Source organism: Phalacrocorax aristotelis, chromosome 1 (assembly GCF_949628215.1).
Source record: "Phalacrocorax aristotelis chromosome 1, bGulAri2.1, whole genome shotgun sequence".
Classification (NCBI taxonomy): Eukaryota; Metazoa; Chordata; class Aves; order Suliformes; family Phalacrocoracidae; genus Phalacrocorax; species Phalacrocorax aristotelis.
This window is the reverse complement of record NC_134276.1, coordinates 140,655,218-140,674,324: the sequence shown is the minus strand read 5'-3', so window position 1 is coordinate 140,674,324 and position 19,107 is coordinate 140,655,218. Positions and strand designations below refer to the sequence as shown.

The 19,107-nt window shown below is 37.3% G+C and overlaps 1 protein-coding gene across 1 annotated transcript in view; it reads right to left on the bottom strand.

The window, feature by feature from the left end:
* SMC1B (structural maintenance of chromosomes 1B) overlaps window positions 1-19,107 on the bottom strand; it is a 38,972-nt gene that overhangs the window by 18,836 nt on the left and 1,029 nt on the right. Inside the window, exons 2-14 of the mRNA XM_075112569.1 lie at window positions 17,759-17,947; window positions 17,098-17,210; window positions 15,706-15,909; window positions 15,097-15,335; window positions 14,326-14,584; window positions 12,774-12,914; window positions 10,508-10,590; window positions 9,460-9,667; window positions 6,416-6,601; window positions 4,015-4,194; window positions 2,841-2,987; window positions 2,081-2,218; window positions 1,469-1,585 (exon numbers count right to left, since the gene is read on the bottom strand). Of these exons, the coding sequence (XP_074968670.1) occupies window positions 1,469-1,585; window positions 2,081-2,218; window positions 2,841-2,987; window positions 4,015-4,194; window positions 6,416-6,601; window positions 9,460-9,667; window positions 10,508-10,590; window positions 12,774-12,914; window positions 14,326-14,584; window positions 15,097-15,335; window positions 15,706-15,909; window positions 17,098-17,210; window positions 17,759-17,947 (2,204 nt within the window). The remainder of the gene's footprint in view (window positions 1-1,468; window positions 1,586-2,080; window positions 2,219-2,840; window positions 2,988-4,014; window positions 4,195-6,415; window positions 6,602-9,459; window positions 9,668-10,507; window positions 10,591-12,773; window positions 12,915-14,325; window positions 14,585-15,096; window positions 15,336-15,705; window positions 15,910-17,097; window positions 17,211-17,758; window positions 17,948-19,107) is intronic.

The window sequence follows — 19,107 nt, the reverse complement described above, 5'->3', positions numbered from 1 at the left end:
GCTACCCCTCAAAAAAGAGGGAGAGCAAAGAAGACTCAGTTATATCATAAGCTAGCTCTATCTTCCATGAATTGGACTCCAAATGAATGTAGGCATACAACAGTCTTAAGAACAAAACAAATCAAACCACCAAAACAAAGCCCAAACCTACAACATTCAAAAAAAACCCAACAAACCCCAAACACCTCTTCCTCCCCCAGAACACCCAAACAAACAAACAATTTAAAAAAATAAGAACAACCCAAAACAGCTTAATTAGAAATTTGCTGACAATCGTCATGCACACCTCAACCATTCTCCCAGAGCATTCAGAGTGCACAGAAAATAAAGCAAACAGATATTGGCTACTTCCCAAGAAGAGAAAGGAATTTTCACACTATGCTGCTCTTTATCTACTTTCCTAGTATATAGTGGTGTAACAGGTCATCACCTGGACATGACACCTATAGAGTTCAGAACAGGGCACTCTAGCAATGCTGAGAACTGTTCTCAGCTCTAGAAAATGGATACAGGCATGAGTATGCCTGATCAATTCTGCCTGTGGATTGCACAAGTGGTAGATCCTCTCTTCTCCCGGTTAAAAGATATCGACAGAGCACTTCCATGTAGACACTGGATGGGTCCTGCTAAGGTCCCTGCCATGACTGCAGTGAGAATGGTTTTCAGAAGGATAGTCACCCACGCAGAGACTGTCTACCGAGTGGGTGCACTGATTACTGAGAAATCAGCAAATCTTGCGGGTGCACAGCGTTTAGTGTACGTACATGCTGTCACAGATCCACATCGGCCAGGAAGAATGTTACAGTCTGGTCATGCAGTCACACTGCAAAATTCTCCCTCCACAAAAAGGAAAGATCTTGTAAGTACCATTTCTTACAAAAGAACCTGGACATTAGAGCCTGAGAAAGAATAAGCTGAGATTTATCAAATTCTGCCCTCGGGCCATGAAAGACCTAGAGAGTATTTTTCTGGGATTTGATCTACAGTGAATTTTCGCTCTGAGAGCTCTAAAGCTGTGCTTCAATGGACTGTCCCTACTCAATACTACAAAGAGTAAATCATATTTATTAGCAGAGCAGGAAAAGGTGGGGAAAAAACAAGCCATCTTCTTCAAACTCAGAAATTTTCTCCTATATCAAATGAAATCACAATGTAGATATTAAGCAAAGCTTCATCTGATATCCAGAAGTACATGGATTTGGTTGGTTCGGTTCATGTTTGGGACAAAGTCATAGTATTTTGATTTTAAGGAAATTGATTTGCAAAGCTATCCACGTGCCTTTCTGTTCAGTTACCTTGGTATGAAAGGTAGAGAATGTGTGAAGATTGCTGGAGTAGCTTATAACCTTTGTCAACAAAGTAGTTTACAAAGTTAGAAGTTGTCCAAGCTCTAAAAGTCAGCAGGAACAGGAAGAAGTTTCTGTAGTATAACAGCATAAGCTGTCACAACTATGACAGAAGGCATTACCTCATTAATTCTTTTCTGAAATTCTTCTATTTTTTCTTTTCTTTTTGCTACTGCTTCATTCAGCATATCATACTGAGACTCAATATTTATCAGTTCACTTTCCAGTTTTGATTTTTCCTACATAGAAAGGAAAAAGACAGTATTTTTTACTTAATAGGATGGTCAACTTTCTAGAAATTAAGAGACAGTTCTGGTCCGGGTTAACTGTATTTTTCTGATTAAAAACTAAGTATTTTCTTCTCAAATGCCACTTACCCACCACTATTGCCAGTTTGCATGCAATGATTAGTTTTAATGAGCAGAAAAGCAAATTACCTAAGTATCATTTAAAGTGCATTTTGACTTACAGACTTCTGAAGGTTACTAAATGATAAAACCAAGCTTACCAGAAATTCAAATTTTAAACCTAAAATAGAAAAAGCCTCAGGCAAGTTACTCTGTAATCTTGTTTTTTATATTTTATTAATTCCCCAGTCATAACTGTAAATTCAGTTTAAGTTTTACATACAGCAAAACTACATAAGGAAGTAGTACTTACCTCACTGGTGATTAGAGCTAGATAAGAAAAACATTATTATTAAACCTGAAAATTATAAAGGCTTAGTACTATACCGTGTAGAGATTAGGGAGATGTTTCTTTTTAATAAGCTCTAATTCACTCTGTGAATATTTAAGTCTTGTCTGAGTTCCATGGCACTGAGCATGCAACTGCTTCAAGTCAGTCTCCTTACGTTTGATCTTCATTAAGTCCTAGAAAAATGTTACAATGGGAGAAAAAGCATTTTAAATAAAAAGGTGACCTATCTGGAAATTACTCATTTTTCAGATTTACGCACTACATAGAGCTAGCCTCACTGACATAGGCCCTGTTCGAGGTAAATGCTGATAGCATTGGTCATATTAAATAGTAATTTTGTAACAGATTTCTTTCTCAAAAGAAAGCATATGTTTGCAAATTCATAAATTCTTACTTTCTCCCTCTTCCAAAATAACTAGAGGTATGAAAATCGTTTTACACTGACAGGTTTTGGTCTGTGGTAATATTTGTGTGTTGTCAGAACATATCATCTTTTTCACTAGAAGTCTTCAAGTACTTTGAGCCACAGCTCTTTTTCCTCGAAGGAACTTGCATCAACAGTGCTGTCCTGGTTCTCCACATCTGTGGTAAGTGAACCAACCTACCAGCTAAGGACAGAGACCTACCATTATTATTAACTAGAAGAGGATAAACAGCTACTATGTCCTGTCTGCATCTTCTAGAAGTTTTGAAAATCACTTTTTCAGAAAATCATCTTCCCACAGCTGAATTACCTTAGACACAACTTTTACTCCTGTCTGCCTTCTGCAGTTAAGTGCTTTTTAAGAGACTTACCTTTAACTCATTAATCAATCTATCTCTTCTTTCTTTCATTTTATTAATTTCTTTATCATCCCAACATTTAGCTTTAAATCTTAAATCACTTGATCCTCCAGAAATCACTCCAGATTTCAAAAATAAAGTTCCATCAAGAGACACCGTCTGGAAGAAAAAAAAAATTAAAAACAAATCTGAACACAACACAGCCAAAATATCCCATGAACTAGTGCACCAAGATATGGTTGTTAAACAAGCAGCAATTACATTTTAGTTGGGCTCCCGATTTTTTCTCCTGTTCCAAACCTGCTAACATGAGATACATGAAGCCACAGAAAAAAAATCTGCTGTTTCTTGGCACTAGTCATATTTTGGTATTATTTCAACTGATCAGAAAAGGAAATCAAATTGTATAATTTCCTTGTATTTAGGAAATTAACATGAGACATTTGCATATACACTGGCAACTTAGAAGGTCACATCTGGATCATTAGAGCAAACCAAGAAATATGACAATGGAGTGAAAGAAAACTGCTCATTTGTAAACAGGAAGTGTAAATTTTAGTACAGAACACGGGTGTTTTTGTGACTTGATTCCAAGTAAACATGATTTCACACTCACGTTCAACTTAAAGGTGTTTTAAAGATTTTAAACGGTTTAGTAAGTGCATAAAAGGGCTCTACAGACTGTCTACAGCAAAGGAGATACGGATAAGAAGAAAGAATTGCAGGAAGAGACAGAGAAGCTTCCAGTCATCAACACAGTCTACATTTGCAACTAAGAGATTCTGTCAGATATTTTCAAGGATTTTTAAAAGCATTTCTTCACAGAAAAGCTAGCAAGGTAAAGTTTGTATTTTTAAAGCAGGCCATCTTAAGAACAGGATTATCCCTCCTTCCTCCTCCTCCTCCTCTTCCTTACGAGGACCATACCAAGAAACATATTTGGACACTAATATCCTCTAATTTGTCTCTCTTTCCCAGGAAGTCACTTAGACGTCCTACCATACAGAAGAAAACAAAACCATGTGAAATATCTGGGGGTTTATTTGTGTAGGAATAGACTAGACAGCATAGTACCGTTATGTGTTTATCTGCAATACTTCATGGGATGTTTACAGAAGAATTATTTAAATGGCATCAAATACATAACTGCAATGAAAGACATATGCAACAAAATTCGGCTTCTTACTTTCAACCTTACTGGCCCATCAAATGCTATTTGTTTTGCTTCTTTAACTGTTTCACAGACCAAGCCATTCCCACTCACAAACTGAATCACTCTTTTCAGTGGAGCATATGGAGTTTGTACAACATCCACCATCATTTTAGCTCCTTTTATCTCTCTTAACTTTTCATTGAGTGGTTTAACCTGTAAAGCAAATAAGCAGTGTTTAGAATCTATGTTGTAATAGCAAAGCATGTACAAATCCGAGCAGTCTGGGGACAGAACATACAGATCAACAGAATGGGGGGGTCTCAGTCACTATAGGACTAGAAGCACATCTTGTTTTCATAGTCTATGCATACTATAGCCCTTAATTCTGTATAATCTATTTTGCTGTGCAGGAAATGCAGGTACACTGATGCACGTAACTTGTGGAATAAATAGCGTGAGTTAAAGATCTGTGTGCAGTTGCAGGGCTACAATCTTGGGACCAGGGAGACATGGTGGGATGGCTCCCACGACTGGACTGTTGCAGGGGACGGATAGAGGCTCTTGAGGAAGGACAGGCTTGGAAGACAAGGAGGTGGAGGTGCCCTATATGTGAGAGAACAGCTGTAATGCGGAGCTCTGCCTGGGTAAGGATGATGAGCCAACTGAGGGCTCATGGTTAAGGAGTGAAGAGAACTGATAAAGGTGGCATTGTAGTGGGTACCTGCTACAGGCCGCCTGACCAAGAAGAACAAGTGGATGAGGCCTTCTACAGACAGCTAAAAGCAGCATCACATTCACAGGCCCTGGTCCTCATGGAGAGGACCTGAGCCACCCTGGTATCTGCTACAGGACAACACAGGAGGGCATAAGCAATCCAGGTGGTTCCTGGAAACCACTGATGACAAATTCCTCACCCCAATGACAGAGAAGACAATGAGGAGAGGTGCTCTGCTAGACCTCATTCTTGCCAACAAGGCAAGGCTTGCTGGGGATAGGAAGGTCAAAGGTAGCCCTGGCTGCAGTGAGCATGAGATAGGAGAGTTCATGATGCTGAGAGGAGGGAGCAGGGCAAAAGGCAAGCTCTCAACCCTGGACTTCAGGAAAACCGACTTTGGCCTCTTCAAACATCTGCTCAGCAGGGTCCCATGGGATCAGGCCCCAGAGTGAAGAGGGGCCAAAGAATGCTGGTTAATATTCAGGGATCACACCTCCTCCAGCCTTAAGAGCAAACACCCCAATGAGGAGGAAGTCAGGCAAAAATACCAGGAGGCCTGCATGGATAAACAAGGAGCATCTGGTAAAATTCAAACGCAAAAAGGAAGCAGAGAGAAGGTGGAGGCAGGGACAGGTAACCTGGGAGGAACACAGTGGCACTGTCCAAGCATGCAGGTATGGGGTTAGGAAAGCCAAAGCCCATCTAGAATTGAATCTGGCAAGGGATGCCAATGAGATGACTTCTCTAAGTACACAGGTGACAAAAGAAACATAGGGGAAATGTGGGCCTGCTGCTGAATGAGGCAGGGGACCTGGTGACAGAGGATATGGAACAGACTAAGGTACTGAATTTCTTTTTCATCTCAGACTTTACCAGCAAGATTGGCCTCCAGGAATCCCAGGTTCCAGAGACCGGGGGAAGCCTGGAACAAGGAAGATGCACCCTTTATAGAAGGGGATCAGGCCAGGGAACGCTTAAGCAATCTGGACATACATAAACATATGGGCCCTGATGTGACGCAACCACCCGTGCTGAAGGAGCTAGTTACGTCATTGCATGGCCACCCTCAATAGTCTTTGAGTAATGATAGCAACTGAAAGAGGTGCCTAAGGATTGGAGAAAAACAAGTGTCAATCATGTGTTCAAAAAGGGACAAGAAAGAGGACACAAGGAACTACAGAACATTCAGTCTCACCTTGATCCCTGGGAAGGTGATGGAGCAACTAAGCCTAGAAACCATTTCCAGGCACATGAATGACAAGAAAGTCTTGGAGAAGTAGTCAGCATGGATTCACTAAGATGGTCATGCCTGACCAACCTGATAGCCTTCTACAATGAAATGACTGGCCTGGTAGATGAGGGGAGAGCAGCAGATATTGTCTACCTAAGGCTTCAGTAAGTCTTTCAACTATGTCTCCCAGAAGATACTCATAGAGAAGCTGACGAAAACTGGGCTGGATGAAGAGACAGCGAGGGACTGAAAATCGGCTGAACAGACAGGCCCGCAGGGTGATGACTGGTGGTACAAAGCCCAGTTGGAGGGCAGTAACTAGCCACGTCAGTGCTGGGACCAAGCTGACAGAAACTTCATGAAATTCACCTCATAACTGCTTTGCCTTAACACTTAAGCCTATTTTAGTTAAGCTTAAATAAGCCAGTATCAAATTTTACAAGTTTATTAACTTGCTGACAACAGGAAAAAGAAAAAATTATACTTACATCAAGGTAATCCAAAGCAAGAAAAGTTTCAGGTTCAGCTCGTTCTTGTTTTAGGAACTGAATGCAATCTCTTGCTGTTTTTTCAGTGGCAACAACAATAGCAGTCATGTATTTGCTGAATACCTTGGTAACAGCAAGCTGGTATTTTTTATGAATAGGATGACACAGGTCGAGCAGTCTTCCAAACTGAAGATAAAAATATAGTGAAATATTAGTATGTTACTTTAGATATCAAATAATATTTCTGCATACAAGATACTGAAGTAGTAAGAGGAAAATGTCTTACGTATCTACCAGCTGCACTCTCTTACAATGGCTGTACATCAGAAAAAATAGAAATTGTAGCAGTCATCAATCCAAACTGCGAAGTATGCCTTTCAAATCTGACAGGATTTGTTTTTTCCCCTGGGGTTACAGTTACATATGTTTTAAACAGAATCTCTGGCATACACTTCTAGAAGCCTGACAGAGTGACAATAGCAAAGTTAGCTAAGCATCTTTTTTGGAGAGAAAGGAAGAATCTAACACACAGGAAGATCTTTGAATGACAATAAGGTCTTAAATAAATAAAACTGTTAACTGGAAAATGGTAGAGAGGCACTATTCCAGTTTCAACCCAGAAAAGAACTATCTGCTTACTTTAGTAGCATAAAAAGAAAGAAAACCCTGCTTTTCTTGTACTGCACAGTCCAAACAATCAAGCCTGTTTTGCTGTTTTGCCATATATTGAAATAGTACCTCCACAGATAAAACTAACTAGTTCTTTGCTGTACATGCTGCCTAAAGATCTTTTGTTCCATTTCTGTAATTATAGGTACAGTTAAGGTTTCCCTGAATGATTAAAGCTACTAATGCATATTCTGAACATTATAACCTGTGAATTCATGCAAGAACAATTTTTCTGCTTGTTGACATATAGTTTCTGCTCTCCTCTTACATACCTGCAGTTTTACCCTTACCAAATTTAAACAAATGAGAACAGGAAGACAACTGGTAAGAGTTGCATGTGATAGGCCAACCACAGTATTATCTCATGAATGACAGAATTGAGATAATTTCCAGTAGATCAAATCATGGCCTGCTATCATCTACTTTCCTACCCTTCTCTTCACAAATGTTTTCCCATTCTGAAAAACAGTAGAAGTGAGGATAACACCCAACACCACAAAGGTCTTTACTTAGTTTCCTGGTTTTCTCACACAGAAACGTCCAAGGAGATGACACTATCTGCAGCTCAGACACTTCATGTTTCAGACATACAAACCTATACAGAGGATGTATATACTTTCAGACACAGATGTCTAAGTCCAGAGAGAATATCAGATTTCTGTGAAAACAAATACTGTCAGCCAAATTAAATCTTTTAACAATAGCAATCTTGCCAATTAAAACTACAAATGTAGGAATGCCGCTTTGAAAATTAAATTGTAAAAACTATAATCAGCTGCAAAATTCACTTTGCTGATCAGACAAATCCATGAAAATGTACACGTCACTCAAGTGCAGTCACATTACTGCATGGCTACTTCAGCACCTGGAACGTTCAAGGCACGTTACAAGAACGTTTTAACGAATGAACAGAAGCTTTAAAATGGACATAAGAACTAAACATTTAGATGGAGTATGCCATTTTTTGCCTTTGAAATCCAGAAGACTGGCACCAAGATTTCCTCCAGTTCTGCCTGAGTACTTAGTGGACCAGAAGATGAAATGTGTCATGACCCTTCCATCCCGAGACATTAAATATAGATTGTGTTCGGTCATCAGGAATTAGTACACCAGAGCATAAGGGACAGCTCAGAAGCAACTCTGTTGCCTCATATGCTGGTGTTGGGAAAACTACTGCAGGAACAAGGGTAATTGAAGCAGATAGGGTTAAGACTTCCTGTAATGGGATAGTTTATGTAACCAATTCGACTTATCTAGTTTTTGTTTGCTAGAAGCCATCACATCTGTAAGTACTGTTAGATTTGCAGCTCCTGAAGGAAAACGACAGAGAACATCCTGAACACCACCTCTGATCCAGTTCTTTTCAAATAGGACACAATGCAAAGAGTGAGCAAAAAGAGATATACCAATCATCTTTTTGATATTTTGGAACATCTTGTTAACATGGATGGAAAAAATTCTGAAGAACAGCCAAGAGGCAAATTTCTTAATCTCTTGGCAAAACAACAGGATCAGACACTTGCCAGATTCTGAGGAGGTTTTACAAAAGACCAAGAAGTAAAGAACAACCAAAACCACTTTATTTTTCATGTTTTTATGGCAGCAATAGGAAGCAGATATGTCACCTTCTAGAAATAAAAAAAGATTTCCCAGCTTGTACATCTCAACTGACTATGTGTATCAAAAAGGATTGACTATACTGAGACATACTCAGAGACCAACTATTCAACTGATTACATTTATTAAAAAGTTCTTATTTGGAATGGTTTCCAATGTTGGAGTAAATATTTTTAAGTGTCAATAAAAAGGTGTAAATATGCCTCATAAAACAATCAATGTCTGCTGACAATTCAGAATCAATGCACAAAACACTTAATGGCACTACTGAAGAGTAGTTTAAGTAAAACATGGTAACTGATAAGCAAAACCAGACCATTTGGTAACACAACTATCTCATGTACCTCAGCAAAATTTTCCTTTCAAAGAAGCATTCTTTCTGGAATAAATGGTCCCACAGCTAACCTTCCCATTCATTTGTTCAAAATAAGTCAGTCAAAAATACATTTTAGGACAGAAGACAACAAAACAAAACAAAACAAACAAAAAAAAGAAATCAAACACCACAAAAATCACACAAGACCAAAATTATTTTTTGATGCAAGAAAAAACTGTCTATTTCTGGAAACTGTGAAAAATAATGACACTACGTGCTACTATTCTTTCAGTAATACTATTTCACCAATTACACTCAAGGAAGCATAAAGTTTAAAGGAATACTCAAGACAGCTCAATTTACTCTAGCTGCTTACTCCGTCTAAAGCAGAACTCAAATCTTAATTCTAAAATAAGGCATTTAAATGAGGCCACTCAATTACCACAGAATCTGGATATAGTCTTTTGAGACTTTCCAGGACCTCTGCTCTCATTTGTTGACGCCTTCCTTCATGACAATCAATTTTAGCATTCTGCAGTTCACCAACTATTTTGTTCAATTCTTCATTCACTTCAGCCATTCGTAATGCTGAATTGTCAATTTCCTTAGTTAGCACTTCCACTTGCTGGTTTTTCTCTGTCAACAATTCACTTCGAACGGAAGCAAAAATAGGAAAGCAATTTACCATTTCATTTATACAAGCTTTTAACTTATTAAATTCATTCTATGGTTACATACTATGAAAATAATTTAAAATTTTAAGTATCTATAAGCAGCTACTTCTTACAGAACTTGCATTCTATAGCATAACTTATCTTTCAGGTTTCAAAATTGAGTTCAAGTGAGTGTTTTCGCCCATGTAACATGCAACCATACTGTTTTACCCTCCATCAATAAGAGGTATGATATTGTAAAACTAAGAAAGATTGAGATTTCTCATGCAAAATTATTACTCGCTTTACACACTTAGCAAAATCACTAAGGTTCTACCACACTCTACTACAACTACTTAACTGAAATAATTTTGCATTGCACCAATCACAGTAAGTCTGCTGCTCCCTGCCCATCGCAGAAGTTTGTTCAGTACACAGACAGCATTAAGCCAAAGCACACATTACAAATGCACAAAAAAAAGATAGGTTTGGGAAAAAAAGTCTCTGGAGATCACCTAACTCTGACCTACCTAATGTCAAAGTTAGTTTAGGCTGCTCAGTGAAGGCTTATATTCACCTTATTTCACAAAGAGTAAAAATCAGGTAGAAGACAAGACCCATGAAGCAAGAACTGAGTTGAGCTCCTATTACACAGTGTGAATACTAATGATTTCTAGAGCAGCACAACTACAGAACTGCCCTGTTCTCTTGCTCAGAATTTGTACACTAATAGCCCCATACCTTACTTGTAGTGACATAACTTGCACACCTACAAGAAATTAGAAGCAATTATAAAACTGGTTTCAAACTTGTTAGCTTTTAATTGTTTAAACATACGTGCACATCTTGGCATATTCTTCTAACTTCTCTATTCTTTTTTTATGCTCTTCTATCTGTTCCACAATCTGTTTTATGTTTTCCTATGCAATCACAAATAGAACGTGTTAAAAACAAACCAGAGGAAAACGACAGTTTTATAGCAAGATATAAAGCTATTAATTCAGAACAAGTACTGAGACAGATTTCTTCTTCTGCATTGGTATTTCATGCTGGAGTACCAGCATTTCTTTTTCAGTAGTAGATGCCAAATTGCACTGTGAATTTAATAAAGGGAAATTATTACATCAAGGCAGTTACTGTATTTCTCATGTTTGGCTACAGTTCAGAGAAAGCTTCTTCAGCACAAAGACTCATGACACCATCAAATAAAACAACTTTAAACATAGTGTTATTAGATTATAGGTGTTAGAAGAAAAAAAGTGCTTTTCTTGGCCCAAGATTAACAGTAGCTTTATCTTAAGGACACATGAAAAAGTTGACATAGAGGTTCCAACCTGACACAGAAGCATTGTATTAAAAAACAATCCAACAGTGAAACAAGTATTTTCAATTACTCAAATTGAATAAAAATACATTAACTAAAGCAAATGAAAGAAAAAAAAACTGTTACCTACACATTTTATTACACCTTAATTTAACTTCTGAAATCCTTGTGACCTTTTACATAGCTCTAGGGATGGAGAGTCCACAACCTCTTTGCACACCTGCTTCAATGTTTGCCTATCCTTGAGATAAGAGAGTTTACCTAATGGCTATTCAGAATTTCCCATTCTGAGTTGTGCCTGTTGTCTTCCATCCTGTCACTGTGCCCCTCTAGAAAGGCTCTTATTCCTACTGTCCCATTATGTAACTGCAGACAGCAATAAGATCTCCCCTTCACCCCTCCTTCTGCAGGCTGAACAGATCCAGTCCTTTCAGCCTCTCCTCATAAGCCAGGTGCTCCAGCCCCAGCCAGCTTGGTGGCTCTCTGCTGACCTCACTCCAGGATGCCAGTATTTTTCTTGTACTGGGGAGCCCAGAACTGGGCAGAGCATGCTTAGATGTAGTCACATACATGCTGAATTGTGAGGAGTGATCACCAAATGTCAGTAGTGCAGATAAGTAATGCCAACTCTGAATGGTCAGACGTGCAATCTATGAACACTCAAGTATCCCTTAGTTCCTTCTCAACAGCACAACAGGATTTGCAGAGTTTCAGAAGCACAAGCAATACAATTTATTTCACTTCTAGATACTAAGTTTTCCTGGTAACTAGCACTTCAGAAAGAAATAGTATTGTATCAAAAGCAAATGGATGTAACTGTGTAGGTACTATGGCAAAGATGACTTTAGATCCTCATAGATATACAGTAAAATATAAACTTGCTTGTATGGAAAAGCCTATATGTACAAGAACGTGGTGTGAGGAACTCTAGAACTGGTCAAGTCTTATCTCAAGGATTTTTAAGTTTTCTGAACATAATAGTCTCCTCCAAACCATGACTCCATAACTAAATGGTGAAGAAATGCATGTTGCCTCTCTAGCTTCTTAGTAGGTGACAAAACGGCAAGGTTAGCAAAGTTTGGGGAGAAAAAAACCCAGAACACCTAATAGGGCAAGGTTTCTAGCAAAAGACATACCCTTTCTACTTCTATCAGAAGCATCATGCAAAGTTGAACAATGAGTTGGGAAATAATTTTCCTAAAAACATCAGGCATAGTGAAAAATGTAGGTATTTTGTTATTACATGTTTGGATCTGCAATGATAAAAGAAATCAGAAACAAAATTACAGCAACAGTCTGTATTCACACCAAACACCCTGCCTCTGAAGTGCAATAGAGGAGTGGACACCAAGGAGGATTTTCCAACTACAACACAACCATACGCAACTGACCTTTAAAAGCATCTCAGCAAAATGGTAGCTGTAATCTAAATGAACCCCTAAAGGGTGTATCATACAGATATACAACAGCTGTAGGACATCTCAGAAAGAAAAAACACACGAAAACAGGAACTGATTACAGTTAAGCATATGTTCTGAGTACCTGTAAAATATTAGAGCCAAAGCTTTCAAAACCAAATCCTCAGTGTGGGCCCACGCAACCATTCTCTGAACAGATTTAGAAGCCATTTTGCTAAACCTGTTGCAATATGAAAACTAACACAATCTATCTCCTTTGCTGAGGATTCATTTATGTCAAAGCATTTAACACATTTATACCAGAGGAGGAGTAGAGAAACACTTTTCTCCTTAAAACATAATTCTAGCTTGATACAAATACCTCAACTTCTTTTTTCTTCCTGCGATTAAGTTTCAGCCTTTCTTGATCTGCTTTTTCCTCCCAACGAAGTTTTTCTAGCTGCTGGGTTAATGTAGCTACTTTCTTTCTTGCTATTTCCTTTAGCTCTTTATAGCGCTCCAACTAGAGAAACAACATTAAAAAAATAAAAAATAACTCTACTGAAAGCAGGAAGACTCATGTTGTTAAAGCCTCAATTCCTAATTGCTACTTGATCATAATTAAGATTATAAAACCCACCCAATTTTCCAGAAGACCTTTCTAGCAACTAATTGCAATATCAGTAATTATATTTTATTAGACAAAGTTCAACCCAAAGCTTACAGTTAATACTTCTTGTTTACGGGTTTGTTTTAGACTCCTAATGACTTATTTTTGAGGAAAGTTTATAAAGTTTACACTACTTCACAGTTAATCTTAAGGTTAACACTAAGTTTTTGCACAGTCCAAAATTAGTGCAAGTTTTTGTATTTATAATTACAGCATTCTCATTTTACCAAATTTTTTTTTTCAGGTGAACTTATAAACCAACGTTTTCAACAATCCTGCAAAGTTATGACTAACTGACCAAATGCCTCTAAAGTGCAGAGTAGGAAGAATCACAAACTAAAAGAACAACCCTCTATTAATTGATCAGAAACTATTTTAAGGAAGAGATGGAGCTCAAAAGAAGCTAGCACAGTTTTAAAGGCGTTTCTGGTCATGTAGATGCAAAGACCTTGAAATATGAATTTACTGTAAAGTGCTGCAGTCACTCACAAGTGAGCTACCTCAGCTTTAGATTCTGACGCACAGTAGATGGTATGTATACTGCCAAATCTTGTTTGCTTTTTTGTCTTCTTGTTGTTTCCTAATTGAATAAATATTTCTGTACCTCAGCTGACAAGCCCTTTCTCAAAAATTACCCTCTCACCCCACGACCCTACTAGATGTTTTCTATCCTAACCTCCCAAAATGTACCATGTGGACTTCCATGAAGGGGGGTGGGGGTGGGGGGAGAAATGAACCTGAGAGAACCACCTAACCATGCATAATTACATGTAGCTATAATCCTAATCCACAGATGACAGCTCCTGTGTACAACCCTTCTGAAGTTTCGATCAAACCCTTCTCAACTTCTTGTTCACTGAAAATCCACTACTTCCTCTAAGAAGGTATCTTCTCACATTGCTTAGAAGATGCCCTTCATACCCTACAAGAGGTGCTTACCATTTCCAGTATTAAAATGGTAAACTTCTAAATCTCTGTGCAATTTAGATTTACTTCCTACAAGTGTTCTGCATTTGGAACTTATGCGAGATCTGACTCCTCTGTGCCCCGAAAGAGGACAGCCTACTCCCCTAAGAGGCTGCATCATCATTTCTCTTCATCCAATGAAACAGTCCCTAAATAAAAGTTACAATTTTGTTTTTGAGCTCAACAGCAAGAAGGTCATCAGAAATCACAGGTTGTTGGTGAAACAATGATTTCTCCATCATCAGTGGGGATTTTTGGACTTCACTAGTAAATAATACTTTTTGGCCTCCCAATTCACCTGACTTTCTCCCAGCTCAGTAAGTGCTGCTCTCTGCAATCTCTCTTCTTCAGTTTTCTTCTCAAACGCTCTCCATGCCTTCTCAATATCATTCAACTCTATCTCTAGTTCCTTTATGTTCTGCTTTTCCTTATCCCAGGATTTCTCCTTGTCCCTTAGAGATTTTTTAGACACTTCTACTTTCTTGATTTGGTAGGAAGTGTTTTCCTTTGCTTTTATATAGAGGGGCCTCTGCTGAATCAGTGATGCTTCCAGAGTCCTAAAAAAAAAAACAAAACAACAAACCAAACCAAAAACAAAAACAAAACCCAAAAAATGCTCAAAAAGACCCCCAAAGAAACAAAGAAAAAACCCACCCAACCAACAACCACAAAACACATCCAAAACAAAACCACACTGAAAGAAAAAAGAACAACTGCCTCCCAACCACACATGCAAACAAATAATCAGTTGTGAAGTGCAAGGTTACATACCCACAGGGGACTTTTTTTAAATTATCCACCAAAAATAGAAATTTAAGAAGTGAAGCATAACCTTCTAAAAATTTGATAGCAAACAAGTATTTATATAATGAAATTACTGACAACCTGGGCATGATAGTGACAGTGAAATCAATGCCTAGATATCACTTCAGTAAACTCCTACAAACTGACTTCCATTGCTTTGGGATACCACTCAACTGCTTTAAGAGGAAATGCACACCTGCCCAGCAATTCCCAGTGTAGGCTATGCTTTAACTCAACTATCAGAGAATGTGATTGGAAAACCTACTTCATTTCTCTTTCCATTTGCTGTTGGTCTCTGTTTAGTACACCAAGCATGCTTTTCTTGGCTCTAAATGCATCTTCTGCTGTAGAAAGAGAGTCCTTCTTGATACTAGCCTCCATATTCTTTTCATCCAAACATTTTTTCCGAAACTCAATGTTTCTTTCATTGTGATAAAGCCGGAAGAGCTGCAGCTGTATCCTTTCTTCATCCAGTTCCTTGAGAAGCATCTGGTAATGCTCTGCCTATCAACATTAAAGTTTTATTTATGGTTTATAAAAAGGATTTTTAATCACTAGCGGTCTAATTTCAAGTCCAGAGTGATGTAAGATGATGTACCAGTAATATACACTAATCATAATACTCAAACATGTAAGTCAACACTTAAATTAATTATGCTGGCAAACCTACACTTTCATTTAGATAATAATACATGTATTCCTCTATCCTCTTACATTGTACAAAATTATTATATATTATACCATACTGAAAACATCCTAGATGAAGACCAAGAGAAATTGAGTTGTTTTTTTTTTAAGAAAACCTGTATTTAAATTCATAAAAGATCCAAAATCTGAAATCTTAACATGCAAAAAAGGAATAACTTTGAATTACCTCCTCTTTCTCTATCTTTGCTTGTTTACGTTCTGCTGCAACACTTTTTTTCTTGTTATAATTAAACTGTGCATCCTCTTCTGCTTGCTGCAGTTTCTTCTTTTTTCGTTCATAGTCTTCAGCATATTCCCATGAATTACTGATTTGTTCAAAAAGCTGAGTTCTCTCCTTTGGCTTCTTCACTGCAATTGATTCTACTGTACCCTAAAACAAAATAGGGAAAAAAAAAAGCAGCACTGTAGACCATTATGTCGTCTAATGATGAATTTCTTCTCCAAGAGCATATAGTAGGCTTATCTCCTGATATATATATATATATATATATATATGTATATATGGTTAACAGAATTGGGATGGAAATATTTTTAGATTCAAACCCACGGAAAAGTGGGTACCAGAAGGAATATCACCTAACAACTTCACCTAATTCAGTGGCATCACTCAAAATTCTAGTTTCAGATACTGCCTATGAAAAACACCTTCAAACTAAATCAACCTGCACAAATCAGTGATTAGTATCAGAATGACAAAATAAAATCTTGTTAGCCTCCTTAAAAGAACAAACACATCTTCAATGAACAATAAACTACCCTTGCCCCTGTATTTCAAAAGCAAAACAGCTGAAATCAATGCATCAGAAGATTACAGAACTCCCAAAGTTAATGGGCACACAGTTTTTGTCCATGCGTTAGCTGCTCAAATCTTCACTGATCTGAAGGAATTACCATTTTCAGTTTAGTGTAGAAAGTAAGTTTTGTGATTTTATTCTACTTGTATAGTGGGTATACACTTGCATCATAGAAACTATTATCACAACAAAAATCCATATACAGAATTTCTATAAAAGGGAAAAAGCAGTTCTTTGTTGGGAATTTCCCTCAGCAACTGTAAGGAAGACAATCCTGTGAAATATATTAATCTTAAGTACATGACATTTCTGACTTATATCATTCAATACTTGTGAAATAATAACCCAGTAAGATTTTCAATCCCTCAATCTTAACAAAAAATCCTATAAATTTTCATGCATCTGGACTAATAGGAGTGTTTTAAGATTAAATTATCTTTTCCTATTTATAGCACTCCTAGAATTTAATACACTAAACATTTATAAATAGATACCCTAATTTTCTTATGTACTCTGAATAATACAAGTACTCAATTTCTCCCAGATTAGCTTCTTTCTTACCAGTGCACTCATGTATTTCCAAATACACAAACCCCAGTATTTCCATTTTTTCAGTCTTGTAATTCTTGGCCGAGGTCAGGAGAAAATGTTTTGGCTTGAAATTAGCTCAGGCTGCCCTCTTTTCTGTCAAACAGATAATGTGTACTCCTACAAAATAATCTCAGAAGCTTTTATTTTCTTTACGAAGTACCTTAAATGCTCACCTGAAATATAAGAAAATTCCTAGCTTTGACAAGTATGCCTACTTTTTCAAGCTCAGATATGTAAGTAGATCGGCTGACAGATTTATCATTGAATAGAAATTCAGAACAAGCACCTAAAGGAGGAAAGAAAAAAAGCCCCACTATAAAATGGCTAAAGCACAAAATCCATAGGAAAAGAAGGAAACTTGTGGAACAATTTAACTGAGCAATTTCCTTGAAGAATAACATAGATTCCATTTATTCCCTTAGTCATGTCAATAAATTCATTCTTCTGTATGAAAAGTTTAGTTGCGTGCTTCCAAAAGGTATTGGCAGATACTTAAGTGCTCATGCCTGCAGCAAGGTGTCAGACCCCATTTTCTAGAGCCTACACCATCTACATATCCCAAGTGAAAAATCTAGAGATCAAAATACAAAGCAAAGAACACACTTTAATCACTTGTTTAATATTTAACTTTACCTCAGTATGTTTTTTCAATCATAAAACTTGGCTATCAAAATGTTACTGAAGAACTATAAGAAGTATTGCAATACTCATGGACTTAATCCACCCAAATATGAAAGAATATTAGGCACCTGAAATTCAAAGCTGAATATTCTTGGTCTCCATTTTTTATCAATCCGACAACAAACAGTATGTGTAACAGCGTCTACTACCTACCACGGATGACTCTTGAAAATGTTTTTTCTTCCCCATCTTCTTCACAATATACTATCTTCACACTAGCTGTAGAAGAAACTGGTTTTCCAACATGTGCTCCATGAATAAGTTCTCTAACACTTTTAACTCGCAAATTAGATATCTTTTCACACATCACAAAACTAACAGCATCCATTATGTTAGATTTTCCTTAAAAAAAAAAAAAAAAAGCTTTGACATGGCAGAAATGAAAGCAGGCATTTGAATAACAATTAACCAAAAACATATACATAAATGCAGAAGTCTTCATTAATTCTAATTCTAATTCAATATTTCACTGAGGGAAAAAATACTGCACACAGTAAAGAAATAAATTTCTAACACGCTGGCAGCAGATAACAAGCCTGCCTGCAATAAAAATGATCACAAAACTGATTTGTTATTTGTTTGGCCTTGTTGAGCAAATTTTTCTTACACAGGCATTTCTAGAGGTCATTACTTAAGCTGGGCGAGAAACATCATAATCCTTACTTGGAAGTTCCCTTCATATAATAGTCAGTGAGGTTTGCTGCACAAGCACGCATATAACTAGAGCTCTTCCACTAGAACTCCACTGTTCTAAAGAACACAAGTACTTTCCCATATCCATTCACCACAGCCACAAAGTTCTCTGATCACATTCCTTAGACAAAAAGTCTCTTCACTGAATCCTCTTTCTGTTTTTCCCCTTTGGTCTTCAGCGTTTCTGTTGACAGGTTAATTATTTTCTGCCTTCAAAGTTAATACTCTGGCAGTATTTTGACCTTTTCTCCAAAATCTCCAAAAAAAAAAAAAAAAGAAGAATAGGGAAAAAATAGATAAATAAAAAAACTCAATTCAGAAATTACACAATAGTCACAGTGCTTCTCCCCAGATTCATCTATAAAATGTATTCAGATTTAACTCTAAGAGTACCTGGAAAAAGTATCCTTAATTTTGAGACTTTCCAATACAGATCAGTGGGTATAGGATGATTAAGAATATGATAATAATGCCAATTATAGCTATATTCATAGATTTCACATCAATTAGATAAGGAAGGAAACAACAGGATTTAAAATCTAAATCATAAACTAAGTCAGTAACAAACTGGGGAAACCAGGATCAAATGCTAAGCCATCCTTGTGCCTCTCTGTTAGAGGACAGCCCTCACCTCCTATCATATTGTTCTTTGTTCTCTGGCAAATAAAAGATAAAATCCCATTTGTTGAATGGAACTTTCAGAAGTGAATCAATTTTGAAGAAGTTCCAGCACCCACAGGATAACAATGTGGAGTCACATCTACAAAGGCTCTTGTGGGCTAAACTACAAAGCAGTTACCATCCTGCAA